At 42.8% G+C, this 11,470-nt stretch overlaps 1 protein-coding gene across 2 annotated transcripts in view; it reads left to right on the top strand.

The window, feature by feature from the left end:
* Window positions 1–1,582: 1,582 nt before the first annotated feature.
* The window catches only part of LOC118421290 (LIM/homeobox protein Lhx9-like), a 39,002-nt gene continuing 29,114 nt past the window's right edge, over window positions 1,583–11,470 (top strand). The window contains exons 1-3 of one of the 2 annotated variants that reach the window (XM_035828521.1): window positions 1,583–2,055; window positions 6,084–6,346; window positions 7,829–8,181. In XM_035828521.1, the coding sequence (XP_035684414.1) occupies window positions 6,144–6,346; window positions 7,829–8,181 (556 nt within the window). In that variant the 5' untranslated portion in view covers window positions 1,583–2,055; window positions 6,084–6,143. Of the gene's footprint in view, window positions 2,056–5,516; window positions 6,347–7,828; window positions 8,182–11,470 lie in introns of those variants that run through there. The other variant, XM_035828519.1, reaches the window with a different exon arrangement.

Raw genomic sequence — 11,470 nt, 5'->3', positions numbered from 1 at the left:
TGGGTCTAACTTGGGGGGACACAAAGATAATTACGTAGCGTACCTTTAAGATTGACAGCGGGACAATGCCGTGATTCTATCACGCCGCATTATCTGACATAACTGCGGTGTAATAGCGTGTAAAATCAAGCTGAAATCACGGCCCTGTGTACACATAATACAGCAACACAAATCCTATGATTCCCCTATTACTTATACCTGGGCGAATTTTCTGTACACCCCTTGTAGTATCTGTCACTTTAAATAGCAACTGTTTATACGTACCTATCTTACCAAGTCAGGAACTTCTTTCTTTTCCTAAAAATCGTGGTTTCTTACAACCCTTTTTAGATAGTTAGCGTTACTGTGTTGCTGCGAACTGTTGTACGTTTTGGTAGCTATGAACCGTAGGTATATTAAATACAGTAACGTCACCAATTGATTGATGATATATGTTAAGTGTTCGTCAACTGACAAGATAATGACTTGTGACTTTTGGAAGACGAGCCAAAGATGTTCGCTGCAGATAAAAATGACAACAATGTCCGCACTGCACATCTTTTTTAGTTTTGAGGCTTTATCTTAACTCGAATATTTGAGAATATGTTTGAAATTTTATATGTTGTATAACGCTAATACGCGGACGCTGTGCACATGAAATATCATACAAACAACTAGAAACATCCGCGTAAGATTTCGAAAGATTTTATCTATTAAATGCAAGCTAGACAAATATATCATCTTGGTAATTCTTCCGATTGTAGTACAGATACCGAGCTGACGACTCTAGCAAAAACAAGACGTCATAACTTCTTTTCAAAACGAAATCTCCTCCTTCGCTTGACGACAACACCTTAGGACAAAATGTTTTCCACCTTTTAGAGATAAGGACTGTTGTTTATCGTCATTTTACGGTTGTATTGTCTGGGGAGTTTTCTACGTGAGTTTCTTTGCCCTCTAGCAATGCGAACTCTTTGCCACACAGCTGAGCATTTTTTTCTCACCACAGAGTTCCCCCGAAGGCAAAAGGGAATACAGCGAACGAGCGTGTGTGTTCAAAAATCGTCCTTTTGTACGTTTTCTTTTCGATTTGAGGTGCTGTGGGGTTAGGGAAACTACGAGGGGACCATCTGGTCACGGCTGCTTGGACTGGAGCAGGTGGAACGTGCTGTGTTCGCACCAGGGAGACACAGAAGGTACGGGCGGGCGGACACCCACCCATCGCCGCCAGACCTTCACATTGTTTACGGTGACATATAGCCATGTTGATAACAAGTCACGCATTATCTGTCGTAACATGCACGTCATCATATAGGTGACACTTTAAAACGAGTGTTAGGGGGAGGGGGGCTGGTCTATGGTTGACTACAAGTTTGTGAAACGAACCATACCAAAAACAACTCATGACATTTGTTAACATGCTCTCAAACAAAGAACACAAATTTCGGATTACATTCAGTCGTCCAATTGTATTGCCACAGGGCATGAGCCAGTTTACATACCTATTGTTCTACCTTCCACATATTTTAGTATCAAGATATTTGCTTAATTTTCTGTATATAGAGTTCCTTTGCTCTCAGTCGTTGTTGGGATTCTGACTTTTGTCGATCGAGAAGAAGTTTGCCTGCCATCGATCGATATTGTGTTGACAAGGGTTGACCCTAACCGGTATCAACAACCCCCTGTCAGATTGGTTTGCCTCCCCAACAGTGATCGATCTTCCGATGTAGCTAAATCCGAGAGCGGAGCAAACGAGCTTCTGTATTAGACGGTACCTTATAATTGCCCCGTGGAGGGCTCCCCGAGCACGATCTGATTACACACGGGGTCCTGATCTCACCACCCCCGCTAGTGGAGCAGGCGGGGCCCGGTGTGTTCACGCCCGAGTAATAACTACCTGTGCTACCCCTGCCGTGAGTCGGGCTTGTCGTGCTGGTTCAGTTCACCGTGGTATGAAATTACCGTACACGGGAACCCCCGGTAGGCACCCCGACCACCACTACGGTCTCCCCGCGGTGACTACACGACCAGCTCACTGAGAGAGATACTCCGATCCACGGGGTGCCTTTATGCCAGGTGAAAATCTCCCTATCTTCTTGTTGTCCTTTCTTCGTCCGTGGGAATTGAAAGTGTTTTATCTGTGCAAGAGATCTGTTTACTATGATTAGAAATTTCACGGTTGTCACCTAATGTTACATCCTCTCGCGTAGTTTCCTACGGCTTGTGTTCTCTGTTTCAAAATTTAAGGCGAGTATTTATGAATTCCTTTACGTTTTAAAAAACACGCTGTTTTCGGTCTTTTATGAACTCCAATGAAAAAGAGAGGACTATCAAAAAACAACATTAAAGATGCTAGTCTCTGATTACGTATTAACTCGCCACAGGTAACTTTATACAATTTATAATTCATACGTTCTTGAACAAACAGATTATATATCTGAAGAATTTTGCGAGGAATTACATGTCAACGAAGTCACTGTATGTACGTTGAGAATTAAGCAAGAAATGTCTGTATATAATTTCAGACTCTCTACTTTTGTGCAGATATGAACAAATGAGCCCCATTTTTTTCAATAAGCGACCCCCCGAAACTACCACACAAAGGAACGTGGCGTAAGAATCTAGTGACCTAATTGATGTAAAGTTCTTTTGTATCAAACATCAAGACGAATCACATGTTAGTAAACTGCCATTTTTTTTTACAAATACAACCTTATAAGGGGTTTCTTAGTTCCTTTTTTCGCAGAGGTTATGAGAAACATTTGGATAAAATTGACTATCTTGTCTGTTGTATGTTTATGCCCTCCTTACTCGGAAGTTTACTATTGTGTTTATTTGTTTTTCCATGCTTGGGTAAGTGTTTAGTCTGTAGAAGGTGGCTTCCCGTACGAGCCCGGGGATATTCCGTAGCTTGTCGAGTGACAGCGGGTACAGGAAGAAAACCTCCAAGTCTTTCCCAGATAGAGCTGCCGTCTGTGTCCGTGAGAAAGGTATTAGTGGTGGCGTCAGAATTCTGTCTGGGCAGACAATAGACAATATGGCTCCCTTTTTTAAAGCTTTGTGACGATTGAAGACTCAGAAATCCAGCAAAGGACGCATTGATAAAAAAAGACAAAAAAGATGTAACGTTGTAACTTTGCGGTCATATTTGTCGTATGATTTCTAATATCGTAGGATTTTCAACTATGTTGTGAACTTGTGATAGAACCAAGCACCTTTTCCGTAACAACACAACTTGGGTCTAGTCTCTACGACCCACGCACGATTATCCCAAATTCATGTGTGTTCAGTTCGCGATTGTACGGTGATAGTACGACCTCTGTGACTGTTCCATAAAGAAGAAAAGACATAGCATTATTTTTTCTCATCTACGTATAGCCGGTGATAAGTTGGCATTCTTGACTTTCATCAATCGTCGTAATCACTGATTGTGATACTTTGATGTAACTTACTCACCTACATATACATGTAGCTAACGAAATTTCAACCTTACTTTACAACCAGAGTTTGCTCTAGCTATTTGTTAACAAACAAAAACAACCCTTTCTGATACGTACCTTATATTCGTATATGTTCTGTAGACAATTTGATTAGTACAAAGACATTTGACATAACGGTTAGGTACTGCAATAGAACACCTTAAACGACAAGGCATTTAGAAAATGTAGAGTATTGTTGAAGGAAATTGTCCTTAGTGTAACAGCAAACACCTAGAAACTGTTCCACTTCGATTTTTCCCTCTCTTGTCGACTCTAAGGTGTTTGTACACCTGCCGTGCAGAATTTCTCACCACTTCACCTCAATTAACCGTGCCACTTGACAAAAGTATCTTTTTGGGGAGGCCCGTTTTAAAGATGGCACCGTTGACCGCTCTGTTTAATATTAGTAGCCATTCTTCTTCTGTCAATTCCTTTTGAGTATCTTCTGTTCAGTCCGGAAGCAAATTTAAGTCTGCAAAACAAAATGGCAAAGTCTTAAAGGGGTTTCAAAATAAAAAGTAAGAAAGTTGGTCACTTTTTTTTGGCAGATGTATAGGCAGTTCACAGAGTGCATATTGTAAATGTAGAATGTTAGCCAAGAAGATAATTGAACTACACATGAAATTGAAATAGTGCTCTTACAAGCCAAAAGCATACGTGTTTAAAACACACCTGGCTCTAAGAATGTTAATGAGGGGGAGGGGGGCATATCAACCAAAATTGAATGTCAGGGGGCTCAAACCTGCCCAAAATTGTCTTGACGGTAAAAGCTACCTGCCACCCAAATGTCAATAACATATCATGTAAAGGACAAGCGGTACATTGAAAAAAAAACTGCTATGATAAAATATTTTTATTGTGTTAATGTACTCCTACTTTGCACACTTTGTATTTCATATTGTACATCTTTGTGTAAGCTATCACGTACCAAAAATTATATAAATCCGTTATTCCTATCTTGAGTTATCCTCCTCAGAAAGTTTTGACAAAACTACCCCCGCTATTCTGAAACTAGCCGCTAGGGGGCCCAGACTCATGTCACTTCTTACCGAGCACAAGAGCTATCTAACACCTCAAAATTGGGACATACTAGTATCAAAACATGAAGTTCCGCTACAGTACCAAGGGAAGTCGCTAGGTGGCCCAAGCTCTAATCTTTTCCAGGGTTCGTCACATCCACCAACGTTTGTTTGGATCATGGTTAGACGTTGTGTTGCGATAGCGTTTATGTATGCTGAAACGTTGTGATACCGAAACGTCTAGTTATAATTAAACGTTGTGTTATGATGGCGTTTAGATATGTTTAAACGGTGTGCATTGGATATGTTGTGTTAGGCCTACGTCACATTTCCGTACCGGGACCGGACGTAAAGAGAATACTAGTGGTCGTGGGCATTATTTGTGTAAATTTTACGTATACATTTCTAGTGTACGTTTCCACAAACAGCCCGGCCGGGCCCCGGTTTGGAAATGTGACGTTAGTCTTACGGTAGCGTTTAGATTTGTTTAAACAGTGGCGGTGGCGTTTATCTAAACGTTGTGTTATGATAGCGTTTATATGTGTTTAAACGTTGTGTTAGCGTTTATACGTGTTTAAACGTTGTGTTACGGTAGCGTTTATATGTGTTTAAACGTTGTGTCACGATAGCGTAGACATACCTTTATAGTAAAATTAGGATACGGCGGTACATGTGAGACTGTGACATGGGGGGTTCGGTTGTAACCGTCCGGGTTTCCCGTCCAGGTTTCGCGTGTGAGGGGCTCAACCCGCAGCAGGGAGCTTCCTTCCACCTACAGACACTTTTCCTTTGCTCTTAAAAACTTCTGCACGCAAACTATCACCCCTAAAATAGTTACTGTTTAACGAGAAACTTGTACAAACCAGGCAAGTGGCGAACTAAACGAGTGTCTGGTAGCCTGTTCTGAATACAGTGCCGGGGGTACACACACAGGCACGGTTGCCTTATTTTCCACACTTTGCGGTAAAGATTAGATCTTTACTGAGATACGAGTACTTCCTTTTTTGCTAGCAGGGTTGTTTGGGGTGAGTAAGCAACATTCTAGATAGCCCGGAAGATTTCTTTCTGGACGGCCAACTGCGAGACACAAAAAAGAACTGCCCAAGGCTATTGTCGTATACTACTAGCTTACAGAACTGTTTGGGGCGTTCAAAATTGTTCTATGGTGGTTTGTTTACGTAGTTCAAACGTATGTAGTTTTAAGATGTGACCTGGAAACTGGTTAGGATCGTGCTCGTGAGAAAAGAAAAGTTCTCGCGCGAGTTGTGGTTGAAGTCTCGCGCTAAGTGGGCTGTCAGAGGCGGGGAGTTGTAGGGGTGAGGCAGTGTTGTGTTACGAGAACCAGCTGTTGTGACCTGCGCACTCAGAGGGGAGTCACAATAGTGTGCGGGTCTGTATGCATGACAGTCGGTGTGACCAGGCCGTCCTGTCAAGTTAGTACTCCCGACTGTAGTCTGCTCGTACGAGCGTCTTGTAGTACCTTATTTTTTGTCGTGACGACGTCGTAGGACACCACTGCTTTTTCATGCTTGGGTGCAACTGTGCGGGGGAACCTTGCGAGGTTCGAGTCTCCTCATCGACTGCCCTTGACGAATTCCTCTTGCAGGATATCACCACGCTGCCGACGGGGTGCAGTAGCGGGCCGAGCGCGGAACACGGGCGGGCCATGCCGGTGGTTCACCCCGAGGAGAAACCCGGAGTGTGCGCGGGGTGCGGCGGCAGGATAGTCGACAGGTACTACCTGCTGGCCGTGGACAAACAGTGGCACCTCCACTGTCTCAAGTGCTGTGAGTGTAAACTCAGGCTGGAGTCGGAGTTGACATGTTTCGCCAAGGATGGATCCATATACTGCAAACAAGACTACTATAGGTTTGTCTTCCACACTCTCCACACTACTATTGACCTTGTAGTATAGTCACTAAGCCATCTGAGTAGCCAAACTGTTGTAACGTGCTCGGGACTCCCCCTCGAAAACAGTACCCTCATTTTGCGTCCCTTCCGAAACACGAATGAAGCTCCAACTGGTATGTCCTTCCCGACATTTGAACCGAGGCCTCCCAGTTACCAACTAATATAAGAATCATAACTCTATCCCTTTTTCTTGACTCAAAATTGAAAAATAAGAAATATGAATTTAGCCATATCTTCCTCTCAACGCTTAAACATTCAGCATATGAATAGCCTTTTTAAAACTAAACAGGTACATATCTTATTTTACAGTACATGTCATGGTGAGTGCTTAGTGATGTCGTTCCAAACTACGTGAAAACTTAGTAAGGTTTCTCACGCGATCTATGAACAAAGTGCACAAAAGGATACATTTTTTATTGTTTGGAAGATCTGAAACAAAGAAAGGTCAAAATTGCAACCACAATTGTCCCACCATTTTGTCGTCTTTCTATTTCTATTGTGACACCGGGGTATCGGAAGTAGTAACTTGGTGTATTAGAAGGTGTGATGTCAAACAAAGTAGAAAAACGTTTAGGTGTCTTTCATACAAACTGAATAGTATTCGATAAAAAAAAACACGTAGGAACATTTAGTTTTAGCAAGCTAAGCCTTGTCTGATTCCTCAGCGAGAAAAGGGCTCTCCGAGTTTCCTTCTCAGACGACCTACGACAAATGTGTTATGTTCCCCCAAGGGAATTTGCTCGTGTAACAAAACGCCAAGCGAAGTGAAGCTAAAACGGTACGTAAACCGCTGCACACAACCGACTCTTTGCCTGAAGTGAATTATCAGTAAATTACAGTATTCCACACGCCAATAGCGATGTTTTATACTACCGTATTGTGCGGAGTGTCGCATCCAAAGTGCATAATTTACGTGCAGTTAAGTGTTCTGTATGCAAAATGTACTATTTTCCTTAACAACACTCACGCCCACTGTTGTTAGCTGAAGATATCATATAGATGTGAAAGTTTTGTTAAAGGTCCATTATGTATAATAAGGACAATATCGGAAGTAGATTTTCGAACAGTTTCTTTACATAGCAAGTTGAGATCGACACTATAACATTGCATACTGATATCTAGGGATGGGGGTTACAACATCATTGCACCATACAAACATGTTAAAACCGGTGGTCTTTAAAACTAGCGTACAGTATGCTACTAAGAGCAGGAAGGTCTAGTTTGAGTTGTTTCAGAAACGTAGCAGACCTTGTGAAGCTTGTTTTTGCATAGTTCACAAACACCAAAAATACGACATAATGATGAAAATATATTGGCTATACATAGTATACACATGAAGGATTTGTTGTCGAAAATCTTTTTTTCAACTTTGGAGCCCAAATGTTGCTTAATGGGTCTTTAAATGTTTGTTGTTGTCTTTTTCTTGATATTTTCTGACAGACGTTTCTCGGTGAAGCGGTGTGCCCGGTGTCACTTGGGAATCTCGGCCAGTGAAATGGTCATGCGCGCCCGTGATCTGGTCTTCCATCTGAACTGTTTTATGTGCGAGACCTGTAACCGTCCGCTCACCACCGGGGACCAGTACGGCATGCGGGGGGACACCGTGTACTGTCGGTACGACTACGAGACGCTGGTGCACGGGGAGGCCTCGCATCTTCCTCTCGGAGCCGCCTGCAGTCCGCCACAGACCCCGACTTCACCGACGGGGGCGCAGTTTTACAACGGCGTCGGCGCCATCCATAAAGGCAGGCCCAGAAAACGTAAAAGTCCCGAACCCAACGGTTACATGCAAGGTAAGAGAATTCCCTTGTCCTTCATACATTTACTCATATATTCACCTCTTGATACATTATAAAAAGCCAGTAGGTTTCCATCTAAGTAATGAGGTTGTAACGTGCTTTGTGGCACCTCCTTGAACACGGGACCCCCATTTTACGTCCTTTCCGAAAGAACAATGCAGGTCTAACCAGGATTCCCTTCCCCGGATTCGAACCAGGGTCCTCCCAGTTATCACCAAACTACTTGTGTGAAAGAAAACGTTTGGAGACGATTAAACCACACACATATGGACTTTCGTCGCCGCCTCTTGTCGTCTCAGAAGTCAGGCACCGAAGCAGAACAGTTGAAAGCATCCTTGCGTTGATCTGGGTAAACTTTCTTATCGCTGAACTGTCTTCTCTCGTCGGTGGGAACGGAGTACGAATGTGGTTTGAATTACTCTCTCTTCCAGGGAAGGAAAACCCCACGCAAACGCTATAAACAGTAGTTCTGTGAGGTTAACTCGTATTCCAAGCATTGCGATGCCATAAGATAGTATAAAAGCTGGCTAAGGAGTATAGGGAGTCAGACGGGCATCGGGGCATACAAACTCCTACTAGTCCTCGGCCGGCTTCACTCCTCTGCCAGCTTTTGATACTATCTTATGATACCGTAGGTAAAACACACTTGTCAAGAAAAAGACACAAAACGTCTTGTAAGAATCTTATTTCTCAAGAAGTTATTCAGGTAGTCTCGCCCACCTTTAAGAGATGCGCGTCCCGCTTTATTTATTGTCCAAACTTGTCAAAGAAAACTGTTAGGGCTTCCTCTCAACAACACAAACCTTACAGCCCGCAAGCTATTTACGTGTCCTGCCCCCCTTCAACAACTCTCCTCACAAAACAGTGTGTTTTTGAAAAGGATGGGATGGTCTGTTGTAGGTCTTTAGTGCCTGTGGCTCTTTCCTATTGCCGTACTACACAATACGTAGTCTGTCTTGGTCGCCTCTCATGCCCCCTGCCTGTAATTACTGTTTAGAGCTATTATGAGATAAATGGACGACACTAAAGAATTTTGTCACCTGGTGGGAATAAGAAAATGCGATAAGCTGTCCTCATAACAAGAAAACTGTCTAGCTACGTGTACTAGTTACTCATTTGCTGGAAAATTACGTATGTTATAAAGGAATATGACACATTGTAGACTGTTATAGAAGAAGACCTATATTGTACAGTTTTGCCACACCGGGCTAAGTACAGGTCACGACAAGACTTGTTGAAGAGATTCAGTTAACAGATACAATATGAAACTATATAGTTGGATAGATTCAACTTCTCCTCGCTTTGCTGTTATAGTGGAGATAAAAGAACAGACATGTTTCATGATATACGATTTGTTATAGCCAAACTAGGTTGCATGGTTTCAAATCTAGAGGTAGAAAATGTGATGTAGGGGTTCTGGGTTCGATTCCCAGCGCTGTGTCCCCTCAACAGTCCCTCCCAACTCGGCATCTGGTGTTGACAAACCCACCAGGAAGTTTTCAGTTACACGTCGTTCGGAAGATAAGGCCAGAGAAAGTATACACACTTATGGAAACACTTACCCGTCAAGCTATAGTATCTGAGACAATATTTTTTCTGGAAAAGAAAAATAGCAAAAGAACTCTCACCAAGATAAATCGTTCAATGGAAGACCTAGAGTTTATATTTGGCAGTGAACCGCGATGGTTTGTCAACAAACCGTTGTTGTGATGGGCACTTGGAGGTGCTAAGGTTTTGCTATTGTTGGTAATTATCGGGTACTTACCAGTGTTTGTTTGGGAAATTGGCGTACTGTCGGTTTGTCGCGCCACGCTTCGCACGTGCTTAGCACGTACTTCCCGCGACTTGGTGCGACATTGACACGATAAAAACGATTTCATGGATAAAGAAAAAACACTCCCACTGAAACCTGCAAAATTGAATCACGAAATTGACACGCCGGAAATAAATTTCTACACGGAACACTGACTCACTTCTTGTATAGTTCACGTGCGTGAACCAAAAACACAACTAGATTTTATGCCACGAAAACTTGCAAATGACAAGAAATATTTCACATTTTCTTCACCCAAAATAGTGCATGTTTAAGATTACGTCTCTTGATCAAAGCTTCTTTTTCTTCATCGAGTTGCTTATTTATTTTTCCCTTTTCTTTGCAACATTTTTTTTATTTAATCTTAATTACTCTCGCACTGTTTTTCTTTTCTTCAGTACACCGTGTACTGCTGCTTATATCTTGTGTATCCGTCTCTAAGTATCGTGCCAACTCTTGTGTTGTTTGTGTCCTGATATTGGACATATCTGACGTCTTAGTGTACCCATGTAGGTCCTTTGGGGAGTTCACGGTCAGCCTTGTCGTGTCTTACCGGAAAATAGGGCCGCTTTGAGCCCGGCGCTGTGTTCGGGAAGGTTGTCTACATTTCTGGCGCGTTTCACGCCAGAGTTAATCAGCGTGGCCCCGGACTGACGTGCCTCGGGCTGCCTGGGCTTTTCTCCCGCACAACTTCACTAGATGGGCCGATACCGCGTCAATCTGACCGAGCCTATGCAGGGTTTACCCTTGTGTCTCGAAACTGTCGTACTAGACATAGTACTCTACTTCCGTCAGAAGTACTCTACGATACATATGTCTAGTACGACAGATTAAAAAAACGTGTAAAGCGTCTTTCTTTTTTCACCAAATTCATAAAACTTCCACGAGATAAAAAATAACATTCATACAATTACAAACAGGTTTTACTCCAACATTATGACGCATCTTGAAAATCATGTACTGTAAAACATTTTGCGCAGCCGATAGTCAAAAGAAACTCCTATCTTACATATCCATTCGTCTCTTCAAGTTGAATTATAGTTCATATATACTACGTACAAAGCTCACGAAATACTACGAGTGCTCGTGTGTGTGTATATATAAGATATCCTCGTTTTCTGTACCTATTTTGATTGATAGTCCATGTAAATAACGGTACGAGTGGAGTTTGTGTTGGCGATTTCCGGACAAAGGTTTGCCGAAGTCCTGGTACCTGTAGCGCGGATTTGTCAACCCCTTGCCGAGCTGTGTTTGTGCGAAGCACTACTACAACTTACAGGAGGGATTGAGCTGTGTGTTCTGTGTAATTATAGCACTTGTGAAGTGTTTATGAGGCGATAATTCATGCGGCTAGATATAGGATGGTGTGGGTAACTGCAGGGTGTTTGGTGGCCCCGAACCCAGAAGTGCTGGTTCGAATCCTGTCATATTACTGATCCTGTTAGTCTCTACCCAGACTCCGGATCGCTG

This window comes from Branchiostoma floridae, chromosome 8 (genome assembly GCF_000003815.2).
Source record: "Branchiostoma floridae strain S238N-H82 chromosome 8, Bfl_VNyyK, whole genome shotgun sequence".
In the NCBI taxonomy this organism is placed as follows: Eukaryota; Metazoa; Chordata; class Leptocardii; order Amphioxiformes; family Branchiostomatidae; genus Branchiostoma; species Branchiostoma floridae.
This window is presented reverse-complemented; position numbering and strand designations above follow the sequence as displayed.